The 20691-nt window shown below is 37.8% G+C and overlaps 2 protein-coding genes across 4 annotated transcripts in view; one reads left to right on the forward strand and one right to left on the reverse strand.

Annotated features, from left to right (window-relative positions):
• The window catches only part of nme7 (NME/NM23 family member 7), a 39983-nt gene extending 32328 nt beyond the window's left edge, over positions 1 to 7655 (forward strand). For all 3 annotated transcript variants that reach the window (XM_077198839.1, XM_077198840.1, XM_077198841.1), the window contains exons 11-12: positions 6193 to 6300; positions 7565 to 7655. In XM_077198839.1, the coding sequence (XP_077054954.1) occupies positions 6193 to 6300; positions 7565 to 7597 (141 nt within the window). In that variant the 3' untranslated portion in view covers positions 7598 to 7655. The remainder of the gene's footprint in view (positions 1 to 6192; positions 6301 to 7564) is intronic.
• Positions 7656 to 7657: 2 nt separating this feature from the next.
• Positions 7658 to 19331, reverse strand: atp1b1a (ATPase Na+/K+ transporting subunit beta 1a). Its single transcript, XM_077198846.1, has 6 exons — positions 19088 to 19331; positions 13172 to 13300; positions 11375 to 11527; positions 10221 to 10405; positions 9966 to 10049; positions 7658 to 9085 (listed from the first exon to the last, which is right to left on the reverse strand). The coding sequence occupies exons 1-6, from the start codon at positions 19179 to 19181 to the stop codon at positions 8828 to 8830; spliced, it is 903 nt and encodes a 300-aa protein (XP_077054961.1). The 5' UTR covers positions 19182 to 19331; the 3' UTR covers positions 7658 to 8827.
• Positions 19332 to 20691: the final 1360 nt, after the last annotated feature.

The raw sequence follows: 20691 nt of genomic DNA on the forward strand, positions 1-20691 counted from the left end.
TTAGTCAAGTTCTCTGTGTTGTCTGCTACACAGAGAAACAAAGCACAATTGACACTGTTGTCTCATGGGTCTTCTGTACGGCCCTGTTAGATCTGTCTGTGAGAAAATATGACAGACCAACATGTTATAGCCTGCAAATAAAAAGCAAAGGCAATTAGTAACAGTAAGGTTTTTCCTGGATTAGGGTATTTGACAAGGCATGAAGCACTCAAGTACAAATAACAGAATGTGCTATAGATGGTTATCTTATGTTTGTACAAAAGCCTGTTTAAAAAAGGGTGTAGTGTTTCTAGTGAGAGCTGTTGCATTTTTTAAAAACTTCCCATGGCAGAATAATTAGCTCTGTAACAGCATCTGCCCATGTACATTTCCTGTTTTATTGCAAATTGTTCATTTAGATTGTTTGATTATTCAATCAGTAAGGGTTTAATTGTGATCTCGAATAGTGCTAAGTGCTAGCATGTGTCAGTGCTGTAAGTAAGTGGGCATAAAGTCAGGGCCGTGGAGACCTGTAGTTACCATGGCGGTGCTCTCTTAGGAGGCTCCAGTGTCGTCCTACAGCATCGACTGCTGCTTAATTAAGGCCCTTCTTACATCAGAGTGGCACCAGAAACAGGGAGTGAGTGAGCCATGTGATCGGGACTGATCTGGAACTGCCTCGGACAATCTGCCCGTCATCTGGTATCAAATTAGTGCAGATCTACTCCCTCTATTTTACTAACATTAAGAGTCTGCTTTGGTTTATTTTTGATCATAAAGGACAAAAACAAATTGTTTAGGCTATATATCACCACACAAACTTTTTGTCCTACATTGACTCTAGCTTAACACTGTAGCCTTTGTTGTCACGCCTTAAGGTGCATTCACATCAGCAACGTTTTAAGCAAAAATTTGTGGGCAAAAAGATCTATTGTCAATAGTCTCGCAATGTATGAAGCACAGCTCATACAAAAGTCACTTTCAACCCATGAAAAGAAACCAAACATTTAAAGCCAAGGCACTCAGGGTTAAGAAATAAAAAAAAGCCTTTATTCACCCTTGGCTTAAATTATTTAAAACCAATTCCAAATACCAACATATTGCAGCTAACAATCTTTCATTTGGCCACTTTCAACCCAAGCAGCTTTCTGTTGGTCAATGCGGCGAATTCGAGTGACTAACTTGAACCTGTTGCAAAATTGGCGTTGGGAAATATTTTGCTTTCACATGAAATTCTCAGTTGCATGTATCCTTATTTAAATGACAGGATTTCGCCCAAGAAAATTCTCCAAAAAAACACTTGGTTGCCATTTGCCTTTGCTTCTTATTCAAATGACTTCAATTATGCTAATTACATGGACAATTCTCTTGCCACCACTTGTGGTGAAGTGTTTTCTTTGACAACACAATAGTGAAAGCACAATTGTGATGTCACTAATTCTCAAGGTCTTACATCACTCATGTGGGACTAAAGGTAACAGTTAATTTTTTGCTCCAAGGCTATTTAAATGTGCACAAGCCTAACTTTTCCATAGCGTTTCATGCCGCTCAGTGAGAAGTGTACCTACTTGCGTGCATTTACTGTATATCTGAACATTTGCTAGACAAAATTATCAAGTAGGAGAAAAAGACAGGATCTTGTGGTTGCCTAACAAGCTTGAACCAAAAACTTGATATCTCAGAAAACTCTGTTGAAACCAAATTGACTTTATGCTATTTTACATGATTTTTGGTATTTTAAATTGGTTTAATTATGTTTAATTACAGTATAGAAATAGGGATTGGTTTGATATTTACATGTGTTGGTGATTTGTGTAGAAAGACACATTTTGGCTTGTTTGGGATTACAAAAGGTCTTCAAGAGTGGCTTGAAACTGTTACTTGTTAATTAACATACACCAGGCAGATTAGCACATTGACTTTTGATAGCTGTGAAGTGAGAGCCTTGATGGATGGGGTGTGAAGAATGAGCCTCATTTAATAAACATGGCTGTGTTTACAGACAGGTAAAATAAGTGCCCATTGACGTACCCAGGAAACAAAAAAAATCTGACCTTGTGATCAGCTTTAGTCAGTGTCAATTAAATGTCTGAGACTACACAAAAAATCAGAAATTCATAGATTATTCAAAATGGTTTAATGTTTCTGAAAGATTGAGAGAAATAAAAATGTATGAAAAAACATTTTCATCAGTGTTCATTAACTTTTGGAGCCAATAGGGTCAGCTGCCATTCTAAACAGCAGGCACATAAAGGGTTAAATGTGAGAAGTTTAAGTCTGGAACAGTACACTCTTCTAACACAAGCTATACACCCAGATTGTCTTTCACCCATTTTACCAATTAATGCTAGTTTACCCATCTAGTGTGAATTTGTCCCTCTAAATTACCGTTATTTTATTTTTCAATAATTTGTGATGATTGCCAAATACTTTTAAATGGCACTGAGAGTGAGATATCCATATACTCAGACGTTAAGTCATGTCACTTGACTCTAAGACTGAGATGTCTCTCTGAATACGGGCCCCATTTTATCAGCGAACAGCGAGAGCTGGGTTTGTGAGGTAACGTTTTTTTCAACTCGAGTCTACATAGACAGTAGTGTTATGTCAGTGTGTCCTCTCTATTGACATTCTCTTTATGTTCTGTGTAGTGGGGTGTGGGAGGTTTAGTTTGTATATGCAGTATGTCTGGCAGCGGCTCTTTTTAGAATGGGAACACACGCACACTATGAATGCTGACGTCAAACAGCGGCCGTTAGAAATGGATATCACCAACATGGATATCTTAGTCATACAAACGTGCTGATTAAAGCAATTTCCCCATAGGAGTTCCATGAGACAAAGAGGCAGTGAGAGGCGAAATGAACTCCCTTAGCTCGTTTGTTCCTAATCCTAGCCTGTTGTTTGTGTAGAACCATCAGTGTTTGGGCTTGACAGGACTCATTACAGTGACATTAAGCTCAGCGGCTCCAGGTCACTTATGGGTAACTAACGCAATTATAGTGAGACCAGTTTTGCCAGGAATTGTCCCAGCACTCAAAATGTGCCTTACTGTGAGCATATCTATGTGTGTTTGATGAATAAGTGCATTTACACGCACTTTAAAAGTCCAATTCCAGTCAGACTAAAACAATAATTTGTCTATTTAAAAAAAAGTAAATCAGCTGATTAAGCTTGGTTAAGATAAATGTTCCGATGAAACCTACAATACCATTCGAATTTTGGGGTTAGGAATTATTTTTTTTTTTGTGAAAGTAATTCAGCTTTTTATTCATTAAATCAATGTGACTCATTTGTAAATATTTCTATTTCAAATAAATTCTGTTCTTTTGAGTGTTCTATTCAACAAAGAATCCTTTAAAAAATTAAGCTGCACAACTGTTTTCAACATTTATAATAAGAAATGTTTTTTGAGGACCAAATCAGCATAGAATGATTTCTGAAGGATCATGTGACACTGAAGACTGGAGTAATGGTTGCTAAAAATTCAGCTTTGCCATCACAGGAATAAATTACAATTTAAAATATATTAAAATAGAAAACAATTATTTTATTAATATTTCTCACTTCAGGCGTTTTCATACCGACCCCAAACTTGTTTTGAATGAATCACAAAGCAGACATCATATCTAGATAAAGCTAAAGAAAGGATTGCCTTCATGTACTTTTTCAATGTCAACAAGATAAGGATAATAACTAACCAGCAAGAGTCTCTAAATATGCCAAAGCTTAAGAAAGGAAATCACATGTTACAGCGCTGTCTTTATTTGAACCAAAACACTAATTTTGCCTGAGACTTTCTCTCATGACAATGGGTGGTCGCTTAATACTCACTCTTTATTTAAACTGTGTGCTCTTCAACAGGTTCCAGGCCACTGAAATGGAAATCCAGAGATCAAAATGGAGGTGACAAGATGGGTGTGGCTAAGGAAACCCAATTTATTTACATTTAGATAACCCATCCCCCATGGGCAGAGATTGGGAGTTAGATTTCCTACTGGTAGAGATTAGCAGAGGACAGTAGAGCCGCAGGGGCTTGTGTCCTCAGGAAGATTTCATTTCATCACGTTCCATTTTAGCCTTAGCCAGTTGGCCATCTGAGCTCTGAATGAGAAGCACATGTGAGCTTGAATTGAACGTCAAGACCTGGTATTAGTCCAACATTCTGCTGAAAGGGCATTGAAATATAAACTCAAATTAAACTCAGCCAAGACCCCTTGAACTTCTGTCAGGCTGTAATGGCAGGGGAGGAGTATTTGTTTAACATTTGTGCATCTTTGTAAAGGTGATCATATATTTTTAAAATTGCTCGTACTGTTACACTCAATCAGTCCTATTTTGTTGGTCTTTATGTGGGACTTTCGTATCTCTTGTATTCCTCTGTTACCGTTTGGCTGTTTTTTTTTTGTTTTTGTTTTTTTGCTAGATGACAGCATGCCTAGAATGCTGAGCAGCCTGTTCTCTGCCAGACTGGTGTTAATATCAGGTTGAGATGAGCTTGACCAGAGAAAATAAATGCTGGTTGTGTTTCACACAAATAATGTCACAAATCTGGATTGCACTGGTATTTAAATTCTGTCCAACACAGATAAACACAATTATTTTTATATTATGGCTATATCTTTGAAAGAAGTCATAACTTATTAAGACCTAAAAGGTTCATAGTAGAACATATTACATGTACATAGCACAATTACATAATACTATTCTAATGAAATATCTACATTTTAGTGGTTATAAATTTTTGCAATTTTTTTTTTTCTGACAGTGAAAACTGTTAAATGACCAATAAAAAAAATCTATAGTTCTTTGTCAATATAATTAAAAAATAAAACACTAAAAACTAAAATCAATCATTCTTGTTCCAGTGTTACAAGTGAAGTTAGCCATCACAATTTTATAATGTCCAGTACAAAAATGGATATTCATTTCGAGATTTGCTAAAGGTGACATTTAACAGTGTAATTAAATTATTAAAGATTAGAGTCAGGATGAAGCGGTTGCTGCGATAGTCTTTTTTTTCTTATTGTGACGTATATCCGAGTTAAAAGGCTTACCAAACAAGAAAAGAATGCAAGGCGGGACTTGATTTTGTCCATTGGGAATTGATTGGATCATTGTGGTTTGCTGTGATGTCATAAGTGACAGGTTGATTCCACCCTCGTGTCAGTAAACACGTCATCAGAGAATAGATGTTGCATACATGAATTTAAAAAATAATGATGTGCTATTTACACTATAATAAATACTGCAATATTCCATAAAAACAAAAAATGTTTTGATTTCATACCGACTTTAAGTGAGCGTTAGATGACGGCAAAAATAATCTAAATGTAAAGGATAAAGATAATCTAAGTGTAAAAATGGCACGAAAAATTAAATATACAGTATCGTACCAATATATCGATCATTTTAATGCTAGCCTAAAAATTTCCAATCAAGTATAAGTTGAAAGTTAAAGGGGAACTTGGCAACTATTTCAACTTAATAAAACCGTCTAGAAATCATTTGGATGGTTAAATAACCTGTTCCGGTGAGAATGGTGACTTTCCCCGCTCCCCCCAACGTTCCCAGGCAGAAAACCAACCTTGCAACATGGGGACTAACGTCCAGGTAAATTGGAAATAGAAAGTCTCGTGAGAAGCGACAACAAGCGAGAAACGCGAACTGCTTTACGGCAATTCGACATAAACACACACGCTGCCCTCAGTGTGTATGATGTATTACCCACCTCGGTAGACATAGCTCCAATAATAACAAATGCACATGAGCAGAGGTGGAAAGGAGGAGGAGGGTGCCGCAAGTAAGTTTTTTTACGACAGTGTTGTGAAATATGCGTCTCACAGCTGTAGGGGGAGCTCGTTGAGAAAATATGCGACAACAAAAGTGAAAATCAGCAAAGAAATGGTTGAGTTGCCGAGTTCCCCTTTAAGTTTTGTGTGACTCTGACATAGAACTATTTAGGTAGCTGATGTTGCAGTGATCTGTTTGAGTGACATGAACAAGCACATGCGAGTAACCTGATGCCCAGGATAGAATGTGATGTTATTTGATCTCGCAGCAGCATTGGGCATGAGTGACCATCACAACACATGCATCATCACCTGTTCTTTTATCCAAAGGAAACACTGTTTCAAAGCATGTGCTCCATGGCTCTAACAAACTTACCCATCACAAAGCTGTTGTCACCTTATACGTTTTGTTTCCATACAGGAAATTGCACGCCACCTTCGGCCCACCACTTTACGAGCGCTCTACGGCAAAAACAAATTGCAGAATGGCCTTCACTGCACAGACCTACCAGAGGATGGGATTCTGGAGGTGAGCTCATGCAAATCCCATTTAAACTCAATGTTATGCAAGAGACACAGTCACGTTTTGTCTTCGGCCACGTTTTACTCGCTTTGAGGATGTTTGTTTGCCATCAAAAATATTTCTGGATCCCACAAATGCTAATGAACCCCAGAACAAAATGGCATCCAGGTCTCATGACTGTGCGCAGTGGGTTGAGGCAGACCTACAGCCCAGCGTGTCTCACAGGAAGGGATGGAGGCGGATAGAGTCGGTTTTAGTAGAAGGGAAAAAAAGGCTTTGTTATGCCAGGGAGTGGGTTTGGCTCGGTGGACGTCATTGTTGTGCACAACTCCTGATCTGTCCTGCCTCCCAGCACAAATCGCCCCTTGTTAATCATTTGCCTGCTGACCGACTCAGCCATGACATTCCAAGAGCTCAGGCCTCACAAAAGGCCCAGCACAGACACCGGCTGCCGTAACAGGCACAATTCAAGGGAAAGTCAATTGTTTGAAAGTAAAACAAGCTGGCGAGCTGATGCCGAGGCCTGATGAAGTGCTAAAAGTGCATCACAGATTAATGCAGGTTTATCTATTATGATGGGCTTTATAATTTTTTAGATGTTCTATTTAGGTGTGTGCAAATTCATGTACTTATCCACTATTCTATGCCTGTTGAATGTTTGGACACTTTATGCACTCAACTGTCGCAGCTTTTTATTACGTAGCAGTGGGGCTTTCAGACTCCTTTGTTGGATGAACAATTAACCTTATTAAATTCATACACTAAATCAGGATTGGGCAACGTCGGTCCACTGTCCTGCAGAGTTTAGTTCCAACATTAATCAAACACACCTGAACCAGATAATCAATGTCTTGAGGACATTACTAGTAAGCTACTGGCAGGTGAGTTTTTATCAGGGTTGGAACTAGACTCTGCAGGACAGAAATTGCCTGTCCCTGCACTAGACAGTACACTGTACATAAAAATAATACTTCTTTATTGGCTTCTATGGTTCCACGAAGAGCCTTTAACATCTATGGAATCTTTTCATTCTATAAAAGCTTCTTTAGAGTAGAAAAAAAGTTATTTTAGATGTCTTTGATGTTAAAATGGCACTTTTAAGAACATTTAACTGAAAGGTTCTTTGGGGAACCACAAATGGTTATTTCTGTGAAAACTTCCTTTTTGAACCTTTATTTTTAAGAGTGTAGGGTACATAGTGTGATATTTGGGATAACTATTGTCTTTTGGAGGAAGATTGGACTGAATTGTGGGAATTTCTGTTTTGCAGGTTCAGTATTTCTTTAAGATTTTAGATGGGTGAAGCAACTGTGAGAGATGTCCATCCGGCTGTTATTTAAATAAAGACCACTTTAACAACGCCTCAGTTGTCTGTCCATTTATTTCTTCTTAGGTCTTACCCAGATTTAAATAACATTACAAGAGCAAATGCAACTCTTTTGACAAGTGTTCTGATGTCCAACAATGACTTTTAAGAACTTTAAACACAAACAAAATATCCTATTACATGGGGTACTGCTTTGCATCTGATAAGTTTCTAACTTTTGACCAGTGACTTTGGTATTTGGATTCATACATTACACTCTCTCCTGCTGAAAAAAAATTGTACAACTGCATAAATATAAAATTCTTCCACCATGAAAATGGCAAAAACATTCATTAGAAAGTAACACCACAGCATGTGATGTCTCCAGAACAAAAAAAAAATAATCAAAAGCACTGAGTTGCTATGGTGACCACTGGCCACTTCAGTCCTCCACACTAGACACACAGTTCTACACTTAATAGTAAAGAAAAATAAAAGCCTTACACATAATTTTCATAAGCCCCAATTTCCCAAATTGCAAGATCAAATAAAAAGCCAAAAGGTGATGTAAAAACATTCCCCACAATCAATGAAAAACAAAAGATGCAAAGAAAAAGGAAAAAAAGGTTTGAACGGAGTGCAGTCACTTACACACACACACACAGACCTGGGGAGTTCAGAGCGTACCATGCCAGTATTTTCAGTTTTTAAGTAGACGAATACGCACATTCACACTCAACCTCTCTCTCTCATACACACACACACACCTTGGACCGCTAAGTCTTTCTCACATAAGACAACAGAAATTACAACATGGCTTGGAAAGGACCATTGTATGCGACTACTGCACTGCACACTCCATAAAATATAAAGAGACCACACTAGGCAGAAATACTCAGGGGACAGAAACACTGCTCGCTACATCAGTAGTGGAATTATAATGTACAGTAATAAATGAACGTCCCATGGCTCACGGAATATTCTCATTTACAGTAGAATAAATACTTTGCTATTGCTACTCTTCCTGTAATTTACATTCTAACCCTAGACATGCAGAGAAAGCTAGTGTAAAGCGTACAGATTAAGTGTAGGTCCCGTATGTTGTGAAAGTTTGTTCAAGACTAGTTGTTGTTGCTTCCAATTAAATGTGTACTCATCTTTGTTTATTCATCTAAATTACTGTGTTTTGAAATGGGCAGAATAAAAGTGCTATTTTCATAGCTAAGGTCATGACTTGATGGTGATTTTGATGTCAAAACGTCCCTGAGAACGGTCCTTCTCGTTGTAATAGATGTTCTCTCCGTATACTTTACACTCTATGCGCATGTCCATATCCTTCGTGATGTTGTGGAACTTGATGGCCACCAGAGGCTGGAGGTAGTGGGGCTGTAGCAGCTTGCCGTAGTAAGGATAATACTGGAGGGGGAAACCAGTACCCAGCCCAAAGTAATCGATCGGTCCGAGCTTATCTGCTTCCTCTTCTCTCTGTTGACAAGCATTACTCGTGTTAGATCATTCACTGGAGCACTATGGCACATTGAGTTTAACATCACTGTGTATATTTCTTTGATAAAGGCCTGTTCACACCAAGGACCATAGCTTAAGTAGCGTCCACACCAACGGATTATTATAAGCGTGCACAGTTCTGTCGTCTGCTGCTTTAAATGTGCAAGCCTTTTAGACTGGATTCTGATTGGCTGTCAATGTTTTTCATTCAATCATTCATCAGCTTGAAAAAATCTATTTAAAAATGATTCCAACGAAGTCATTATCTTTATAGTTGTAGTGTGGACTTCCCTTTTCTCACAGAATTAGATTGATAATTTAAACATTACAGTTGCCTTGGTGTCATGGGCCTTAAAGGGATAGTTTCTCCAAAAATAAAAATTCTGTCATCATTTATTCACCCTCCAAACCTGAATTTCTTTCTTCTACTGAACACAAAATAAAATAAATATTTTGAAGAATATGGGTAACCAAACATATGTTGGGCCCCATTGACTTCCATAGTATGGGGGGGAAATAACAACTGTTTGGTTACCGACATTCTTCAAAATATCTTTTGTTCAGCTGAAGACAGAAATTCATACAGGTTTGGAACAACTTGAAGGTGAGTAAATGACAGAATTTTATTTTTTTGGGTGAACTATACCTTTAACACTTGACTGGCAAAAGAGTAGGAATGCACTGATAATGCCATTCTGGCACATACTTGTAATAATTGTGCTATAGACGATATTATAAATGCATGCACAATAATAAAAAGAAAATCTCTAAAATCAGACATTAACCAATATGTTCCCAATATATTGTGCATCTCTACACAAGAATGCTATTTTACCAAGATGTGTTAAGCATTTCGTACCTTGCTTGAGCAGTGGATTGGGATCAGATTGTTCTGAAAGTTAGGGCGGACTGCCTCAGGGATGCTGTCATTGGAAGCTGGAGTCTGAGGAGAGAGAGATTGGCAGTATGATACAATCCCAACATTAAGGTAAATGTTGCCTCAGGCTAAAAAAGCAATTGACCTATAAATGGCAAAATAATATTGACCAGATAATCTTGAATGACAAAATAAAATGCTTATTTTTCTACATCCTGCTTATCTTGGATAACTCACCCGTGGCTTGAAGAACACAATTCTATTGAGTTTAACGATGAGGCAGGGCTTGCCTTCACTGAAGCCATATGATTTGTCATTTTCGCCTGAGCATTCCTTCAGCAGACTTCTTTGGAAGCGGCAGGCCTTCCTTATGCCATCAGAGCTCTCCAGTTCTCCACGATCCTTATAGGTTTGGGGTGTTTCTAAACATGAAACGCATTAAGGCTTATTAGTGAATAATACAACTCTATTTGCTTGGCATTACTACAACAGTGCACAGGCATGCAGGACAGCAACATGGGTCAAATAAATCCTGAACTGTTGACTTGTGAATGATTATCATTTGACAGAGCTGGAGAGTGATGTAGGAGGTCACTTCCTGGACTGAACCCTTTTTAGCTGACCTACTTAAAGGGTTAGTTCACCCAAAAATTAAATTCTGTCATTAATTACTCACCCTCATGTCAATCCAAACCTGTAAGGACCTTCATCTTCGCCACACAAATGAAGATATTTTCAATGAAATCCCAGAAAGGTAGTAAAGACATCGCTAAAATAGTCCATGTGACTACAGTGGTTCAACCTTAAGTTTATGACAAGACAAGAATACTTTTTGTGCACAAAAAACAAACAAAAATAACTTTTTTCAACAATTTCTCTTCGTGTCACTCTGACTCGGATCACATTAGCAACACGACACATGCGTGTGATGCTGACGCAGGAGCCGGCCAATACCGAGCCGGAGATCTGACGAAGAACCCAGAAGCGCTGCAGTGCGTTTACTACGTGAACAGTGTCAGAGACTGACATGGAAGAGAAGAAATTGTTGAACAAAGTTGTTGTTTTGGGGGTTGGGGGGTTGCACACAAAAAGTATTATTGTGGGCCGTCGCTTTATAACAATAAGGTTGAACCACTGTGGTCACATGGACTATTTTAACTGTCTTTACTGGTTTTCAGGGCCTTGAAAATGGTGATAACATTGCAGTCTTTGGGGAGGATCAGAAAGCTCTCAGATTTCATCAAAAATATCTTAGATGAGCGAAGGTCTTACGGGTTTGGAATGACATGAGTGCGAGTAATTAATGACATAAATTTAATTTTTGGACGAACTAACCCTTTAATAATAGAACTAAAAGCTTGGGTTTTTGAGATGTGTAATACTTATCGTACCTCCGCAATCTTCAAATTTGTCATCAGTCTGGTTGTCCTTATGGTAGGGTTTCAGAAAGTTTTCGATATTATCCACATATGCAGAGTAACTGTCTTTGTTCGACATAGAAAAGCTGAGCTCCGCTTTTTCCGGGCGTGGGGAGTGTGATAAGCCTGTAAATAAAATGGAGAGGTTAAATGTGGCCCAAGCAACTGGTTTCGTGAACATTTACAAGAGTGATTTTCCCTCCAGCTATGAGAGCTGTGAATTCCAGGTCCATTCATTGTCATGGAAGTTTGCTATTCAAATTCCCAGCTTGGCAGTAATTTTCCACCACGAACGTAAGGCCACAACAGGGCGTGGCGTGAGCGGAGTAAGCAGAGGAGAACAAGCAAATGGAAACCTTATATTTTCTGTAATGCCAATTTTTGTTTCAACAGCCTGGTAATGAATGACCTTCCATGCATGTGCTGCATCTGGTGTAAAAGAGGAGCTTCTGGCTTGTTGCACATGAGAGAGTTACATAGACATTGTTTAATTCACTTTTAAGACTCCGGTAAGAGCTTGCGAAAGTCTCCCAACCTTCCCCCTCCTTCTCCTCTCCACAACTTCACGTGCTCCTGTCACACAATGGAAACTTTTAGCCCCTAAGAGGGAGGCGGGACTTGAACGCAGGCAGCATGTCCTGCCTTCTTTGTAGCAAATAGCTGCACACCATGGTGATCTCCACTTCAGTCCTACTACTCACGTTGTTTCTTTTTAGATTTTGGCATTCAAGTGCCGCCTGTCTTAAAGGGGAAAAGGCTCTTCTTGGCAGATGCATTTATGTTCAGAGCCTTCACGAATACAGCTAAATGTAATGCCAAGGTGGGAGTGTGCCCTGTGCAAACATTCACTGGCATGGCTGGTGTGGCGAATGGCTGGCAGTGGAGCAACGGGCAACCTAACAGGGATTATGGAAACTGCACAATGCTCTCCACTGTTTCTTTTCCCCATTTTTAGCCTAAGTTCAATATCAAGACAATCTTTTTTGTGCCTGTTGTAAACTAATTCAAAGGTATGTTTAAGCTCACAAATGCTGATAACATCAACTTCGACTAAAATACTACAAGACATACCAGTTCAAAGACATGCGAAGTGTGTGGATGAGGAACAACAATGCTGTTAGAACCCAAACGGGAAGCCGCGTCAGTCTGCCCGGGAGTGTGAAGGTCAAAATGGCTTTCTGTGTGAGTCTCTCCCTCTACTCCCTCACACTCCTACCATTCTCCACTCATTCTCTCCAGGGTCAGGCAGACCTTTAGAGCCGCCGAAATGTCAGGGTTTACAGAAGCAAAATTAACTTCCAGTGTTATGGAACAGTTTGAATGTGTGTAAAATAGAATGTCCCAAAAACAGATTCATTTTTCCATATCAATGGCAAAGAATAACATTTTGCCTCAATTACTTTTAAAAGCATGTGACGGCAAGCCCTCTTATAAAATCTTGTCAACCAGGTGACAAACAAACGTTTCTGGTATATCACTTTAAAATACAATGATTTACAACAAAACTGAAAATGTGGAACAAGACATAAAAAACATCTTTCAAAAGTAGGTCAAAATCATCCACTACACAACAACATTCTCCCAACACTGTCGCATATGGTACTTATCATGCCAGTCAAAACAACTATTAGCGTTAAAGTACATATAGTTCATCCTGTATCTCTTCAGTTTGGTGATTCACTCTCAGAGCTTTTACGTACAAATAGTACCCAAACTCTGAACACTTTTGGGCATGTCATATCTTCAACATCAACCATTCTGGTTTGTTACCTGGGGGTGCAACCCTGTCCTGGTATGTGGGCTTGTAGTTGCTGAGAGTCAGAAGCATGGCCTGGATGGTGCCAATGAAAATTCCAGCCAAGCAGCCATAGAAGATAACGTAGAAGCTGAAGATTTTGACTGCAAAGAAAAACGTATAGCATGAAATCAATGGGATGTTTTAGAGCAAATATATATATATTAAATTGCATTCAGTTTCTACAAACACAAAACCAAATGTAAACATGGTCTCAAATGTTTAAAATGTATCCACATTCAGTCCACATTATTTTGAAAAGCATTTAACTTTACCCTATGTATGATGAGGCATAAAATGAGCATCCAAAATTGGCATGACATAAAAATTCACCTCATCTGGTATTTTCTTTACATGTTATAGTTTTTTCTGTGAATGACTCATCCATGCACACATTGCATTTTTAAAAATTTGGTTTGACCAAGTACTTTTAAATTAAAATGCCATAACTCAATCTTCCGGTGAAATGCTGGACCCCTTTCACACAATCCACTGCAAGCTCACATTCAGATCTGCCTCCATCCATTTAGCAACTACAATCATCCATTTCACTCTGATGTACATTCGGAAGATAAGATCTGTCGCTACTTCCATTTCATCGTGGCTTTAAAGCAACAAAGAACCAAAGACTAAGCTATGGAAGCTTGGTTACTTGCGAATTTTTATCTAACAATTCGGAGCTATTTTTTTCGCAATTAAAAGTTTTCTATCCCACAATTCTGACTTTTTTTCTTCAGAATTGCTGACTTTATAACCCACAACTGTGAGTTCACAATTCTGAGAAAAAAGTAAATCACAAGATATAAACTCACAATTGCAAGAAATAAAGTTTATGAACTAACAATTGTGAGAAATAAAGTTTATATGAGTTTATACCACACAATTCTATTGCAAGTATATATTCTACTATTCTGAATTGTCTTCTCAGAATTGCGAGTTAATAGGGGTGGGGGAAAATCGATTCACATGAATCGCGATTCTATCTTCTACTGATTTGTATTGATTCACAAATCAAATTCAAAAATTTATTCTTTAAAGTGTGACATTTCTTTAACTTCTAGATAGAGAGATGCTTCATAATAAGGTTGAACCACTGTAGTTACATGGACTATTATTACGATGTCTTTACTGCCTTTCTGGGCCTTGAAAGTGTTGATAACATTGCAGTCTTGGGGAGGATCAGAAAGCTCTCAGATTTCATCAAAAATATCTAGATGAACAAAGATCTTATGGGTTTGGAATGACATGAGGGTGAGTAATGAATGACATAAATTTAATTTTTGGATGAACTAACCCTTTAATAATAGAACTAAAAGCTTGGGTTTATTGAGATGTATTATACTTGAGTGTTATTGATCACAATAAACCCCCAAAAAAGGACTCAATGTGGTATTTGCGCTGATGGACACAATCCCAAATTCAGTTTTCTTTCACAGCTTATTGCGTTTCCATGGTCAAATACACACAATTATATCAAAATGCACATCTTGTGGAGTATTCACGTAAAAACAGTCTGTTGTGTCCTACGCAAACTTAAACGGCTAGGAGAAAATTGGATGTGTAACAGTATATTAGATCCGTGGATTAATTCTTAAAGGGACAGCAGCCTCATAAACTGTTGCTGTTTGTTTATTTAATTTTTTGTTTTGTTTTTTACTGTAGGCCTATTTGTACTATTTTTGGTTATTTGCTTCATTGTTCCTATTTTTGATAACAAAATAAAGTAAAATGTCCTGCCTTGCTTTATTACAGAGAATGCCATTCATGTGTGTAATGATTGCAGTCAGCTTAAATGGCATTTGTTTAATAATATTGGGTTGACTAAAATGGGAAGAAAAACAGATTCACGTTTAATTTAGTGGGAAACTAGAATCAAATCTATGCATATATCGAATCAAAATTGAATTCAAAATCGATAATCGTTTTTTAATTGAATCATGACCTCAAGAATCAATTTATATCGAATCATAAGGTACCAAAAGATTCCCCTACGAGTTATCTCCAATTCCGTCTTTATAGAATCTTTATAATTTTCCTACTCGCAATTGTGAGAAAAAGTCAGAATTGTGACATATAAACTACTGTAGGGCCCTATGATTTCCATGATGCGGAAAACGCGGACGGAATCACGGAATTTACACGTGAAAACGGAATTCTCTTATACACGCGGAATTTGCATATATTTTGTTGACATATTAAATAAACATTGTTTTTTACTTCCTTATCATTTTTCAGTTTAAAACAACAAACGTAGAAAGGTCTCTACCTAAACCGTAGCCAAATGGCATTGTTAAACATGTTGCCTAGTAACCATACGACCTCACGTTCACGCGTAGGGAAAAAAATGTCGAAGCGAGTGGCTTCTGATGAGCTAAGGGGGGCTGCGTTTGTGGTAGATGCGTCCATTTGTATACTGTAACGTGCTGATCTAACCAGCGGTCTAATAGAACGTTAAAAATGTAAAAGTCTGGGAGAATGAGTAGAGCAGGCGATCTGAATAAGAGTGATGATGCAAAAAAGAGCTCTATTCGGTACGGTTTTCTGTGCGCACACACCCGACCCGAAGCGTGCAGCCATACAGCGCGCGAGTACTGAATTGAGCTCTCTTTCGTGTCTAAATAGACAAATACACACAACATTATGTCTAAATGTCCGTTTTGGAGAGTATTCACGTAAACTATGTCGGCAATGTCTTAAACAGTTGTGAGTGTATCGGATGTGCATCAGTGGATCCGCATGTCATTGGACATGATCCGACGTCTTAAAGTGACAGTGGGTAATAAACCTAATGCGGTCCGTGTCGAGCAACAAAAGAAAAAGAGAAAAGCATTCACTGTTTGTTAATAGCTTTAATATGTTTGTTAATATGTCTGCTTGAAAGAATAAATGATGTATGCAAGTAGTTATAAAGAATTTTTTACTCTAGGAAAAGTGGTTTTAATGTCATTGTGTTGGCTTTCTGTCAGGCACATCGTTGTTTCAATGTTTCTGTCTCCCTGCAGCATGTCTGCATTTAATCTTTGATTTAATATTCATCAATCCTACCTTGTAACTATTCCCTTCATGTTACTGTTATTTTTGGACAGAGATTTGTTGAAGGTTTGGCTTAATTTTGGAGAATTTTGAATGTACTTTGCTGAATATATTAAGAGTTTAAATAAAAAAGCTGAATTGTGAGTTTGTGTAACTGAATTTAACGGTCAATACTGCTTAGAAGTGAAAAGAAAACAAGCAAATCCGAAGAATCCGAAAGGGCTAAAAATAAATCCAAAAAAATGGAATTTGAAAAAATAAATAAAACGGAATTTGAGAAAAAATAAAACGGATTTCATAGGGCCCTACTACTGAGATAAGTGACTTGTGAAAACACTAAATTAAAATATTATTTAAAAAAATAATAATGGAGATTTTTTTTAGCACATTTATTGATTTACTGATCATAAAAAATACATATTTCCAATATTATACCAAATACCAACACAAACATGCCAAAAATGTGGGTCTTAGGCCATTCTAATTTTCCAAACGGAGGTAGCCAACTACCTTCTGAGCCCAGCCATTTTATGCAAAGTTGCCAGTAATCATGAAACAACCAAAACGTTCCTGTCTGAAGTAACTGCGACAACAGAAATCCCAGTGTCTGTGTGACGCAACAACAGAATGCGACCTGCAGAATAACATTCCTGTCTGTCAGTTACTGTGCCAGTCTGTGGGCTTCATTGAAAGCGACCCCCAACAACCACTTCAAACTAGTCACCACCAAACACAAGGGTCGGTTTGTCTGTGTGTGTGGATGATGGGGTTAGCTTACACTTCCTTTCCTTCAGCCCTGGCACTAAAACCTTTGCCGCCTCTAAAATCTACAGGAAACACATTCAAGTTTGAATACAGTCCCACAAACAATAGTTTTATGTGTCATACTCTCAGAGTGGGCAAAGATAGAAGCTTGTCCCTGAGGTTATAAATAATAGGATGTCTGTTTTTAAACTACTATGATGTTTAGAACCTTATTAAACCCACATTCAATAAGAGTAAGAGTAATCATTGTGCACATTGAAAAGCAGTGAACGCAACGCCTCTATTGGCTGTTAACTATGTCATTCAGTCTCTTACACTTCTCATTGGTCTATCTAAGGCTTCACTAAAACCAATAATCATGTAACAATACATTTTATTTTCATGTAGTCTCCAGTTACAGTATTTTCGCGCAGCAGCCCGAGTGAAAAAATGGACAACTTTCCATAAACAATTATCGCCGACGGCAATAGAGAATGAAAGGTGTTAAATCGATACAATAAAGTCAAAAACTCCTCTTTAAATGAATAATGCGGGCTCTAATGAAATAATATGCGTCAGTGAAAATACTTCCTCTACCGCTAGCATCTCCTTGCTCTCTCAACCCGTACGGTTTGTTTGTATCGCGTTTGCCAAATTCATCTAACCAAACTATAAACACGTTAATTTAAAGTCTACGATTTCACGAAAACTTTACGAAACGTGTAGCAGACATTTCTATTCATTTTAGAATGAAACTTCAAGCACACAGAGAGAGCTAAGCTAACGTTACATGTGACGGACTCCCACATGTGTCAGACTCAACCCAAACCTGTTTCATGATCTTTCCGTCCGTTTCATTGGTTTTAAACTACTTATCGAGTCTTATTCAATTTAAAAAGCATTTTATTATAATGCGTGGTTAGTGGATAATGTAACTTTTTAATAACAGCCATTTGCAAGTGCAGCAAATGTACAGACAAGTCAATCTTCTCTCAGGAGGGCAGAGATAGACACATATGTTAACAACTGATCAAATAAAATAAAACTATCAGCTTCAGTCTCCAGCTTTAAATGCCTATTAAAATGGCAAACTCAGCTGATATTTACAACGAAGGCAGGAAGAGGAATCAGAACTAAATAAGCAATTATTAAGCAATTACAATATTACTAACTGTGGGCAATAATCTAAACAAGACAACGTATTTGGAGTCACCTTGACGAAAGATAATAAATCACCAGCACAAACACGCTCATGTCATTTTGTCTATGACTGAAATTTTTTTTTACTCTTCACTGTGAAAATGTTGTTTCCATCCATGCCACAATAATTTCTACTCGATTTGTTGGTTTGAACTCGATTGTCTTAGTAGTTGATATAAGTAAAATTAACTGATCACTGCAGGTTGTAACTTTGAAACCATTTTGATGGCTTACAAAGCTACGATCAAAATGACATTTTCTGTTTTATTGGTTGGAAAATTGCAAATTGTCCTTGCTGACCATTTCAGATGTACCGTTAGCTGACTGGTATATTTCCTACACAGTATTAATTGACATCCGTATAACGACCTTCAAAATAACCTTGCTTCTTTTCAAACACCCCCAGCATGGACCTAAACGTTAACATGCAAGTAAACAATTGATTAACTATAAACATATTTTGTGTAAAGCACTGTTTTCATATTTTTTCCATTCATCCGTCGATGCCATTAATTCACCAGCTTGTGGCTCATCACGCGTATGATTCACGGAACAGTCCTTTATTAACGTTACATGACTATGACTCGATTCTTTCGACACACTCAATGCACTAGAACACTGTTTATCTATTAGCTTTGTTTATATGAATAAAGTTATCTCAAATATGATAATCTAACGTTAGTTATAACAGCAAGGCGCCATCTCGAGGCGTTTTTCCCCTTTGAAAACGAAAGTCACGACGCAGTCAGTCAGATCAAACAGGTGCTGAGCTTTTCCAAAGTCTGGAAACACGTTGTAGCAGTTTCTCCTGTCTTTAACGTTGGTACATATCAATATTAACATCTAATAAAGGTGAAAAACTTAGTTTAATCCAAGAGAAGAGGCGCTCATGAAACAATCTTGAGAACACTTACACCAACTGCCGCCTGTGCGTCCTAAAAATTCCTTCTTGTCAGAATTCCAGATAAAGCTCTTCCATCCACCGTCACCTTCTTTTTTTGCAGACATTTTCGGTATTTAGTTCCCTTTTTGGTGATGTTTGAGCGGGCCTTGTGGACTTTACAGCGATGTTGTCCCCTTCCTTAATGTTGTAAAAAAGGACAAAGTCGTACCCGGTACCTTTGGTTGTACCCACTGAATATATAGTCGAGGCGAGACTCCGCCCATCGGCTCTTTTAATAAGTTACCTTCAAAAGAGGGATGGCAGATTTTGACCAATCACAAGCCGTATTGCTTTTGCGTAATAACTCGTAAACTGGGGTGGAAACATACTCGCTTGAACAGAGAGTTCAGTGCTCTTTCTTTCAAACTCTAGTCTAAACTGTGTGCTTTACTCAAAATTATTGATAATGTCATACGTAAATCCACCGGTATATTTTGATTGTTTGAACGACAATAAAGTAGCCTACCACAGTGCTTTTTTGAATATGTAGGCCTGTCATAGTAGACTACTAATGTCAGGGTTTTATGGGCATGTAATAGACCATGTTATTCTTGGAGAGTACCATATTTTATAAATACCATTATACATTATTTCATGTCAGAATACCTTGGTACTGACATCTGATACCATCACTGTACCGTGGTATGTCTACTGCCTATTTTTTGTTTTGAAAGGAGATAGACTGTTGCTGCAGGTCAACTGTTCAGAAAACAATTTAAGTCGTTGAATAAAATTTCTAATATTGTTTTTAATCATATAATTTACTCAAGTGGCATTTATGAAAGTACAGATGGCGCTATGATACAAAGCACACTTTCTTCTCTTTGTGGGTCTTCATTACAGAGATAAAATGTGTGTGTGTTGTTAAGGGAGGGACACATTTTCTCAGTGACCTGTTTTGGAATACTCAAGTTTAGGTATGTGATCTGCGCTCCATTCAAGGTCATTTGTGGGAGGCAGCAGAAGCAGAGGTGAACCCACCTACACCACGCATACACATGCACTGAGCCATAGAGTTTCAGTCATTCAATAGTTTTTTTTTTTTTTTTTTTTTTTCTTCACTCATTTTTCTCTCTCATAAACCATAGTGTAACAAGTGCAGGTATTAGTTCCTGCAAACTGGGATTACTGGTTCTTTATTTGAGTTTGGGGGAGTCTGTTTGACCCCAAAGCCCCATACATTACAGTTACATTTAATTAATTAGTTAAATGTAAATATTAATGTGTTTGGCACTTGAGTGATACGAGAATGTGATGTTAGAACACTGTATGCTTAAACTGCTGTATCTCTTAATAAATCATCAGTAAATGGGTGCATGTATTGTGGGTGTGGAGCTTCAAACATGTACACACAGGTGCTTCCACTAGGCCAATTATGACCTGTAATCCATATAATTCTCTCACTGCAATACGTTTCTTTTTGAAGCCCAAGGTACTTTCATTGAGAAAAAGAATGAATGAATCAATGAATCCCTATTATAGTGGTAAATGTTGTGAATGATCTAAAATGATTGATAGATTCATATCTATCATTACAAATTTTCATATGACATTTTATATTCATAAAAAAGTAAG

The sequence above is a fragment of the Siphateles boraxobius genome, unplaced genomic scaffold, assembly GCF_051911475.1.
Source record: "Siphateles boraxobius isolate OS27281-9 unplaced genomic scaffold, OSU_SipBor_1 41, whole genome shotgun sequence".
Lineage (NCBI taxonomy): Eukaryota > Metazoa > Chordata > Actinopteri > Cypriniformes > Leuciscidae > Siphateles > Siphateles boraxobius.

Coding starts and splice junctions, on each gene's coding strand:
- atp1b1a (XM_077198846.1), bottom strand. CDS start 19,181: ATGTCTGCAAAAAAAGAAGGTGACGGTGGATGGAAGAGCTTTATCTGG. Junction 10,050..10,220: donor TTGTGTTCTTCAAGCCACGG/GTGAGTTATCCA, acceptor CTCTCTCCTCAG/ACTCCAGCTTCCAATGACAG. Junction 9,086..9,965: donor CAATCCACTGCTCAAGCAAG/GTACGAAATGCT, acceptor GCTTGTCAACAG/AGAGAAGAGGAAGCAGATAA.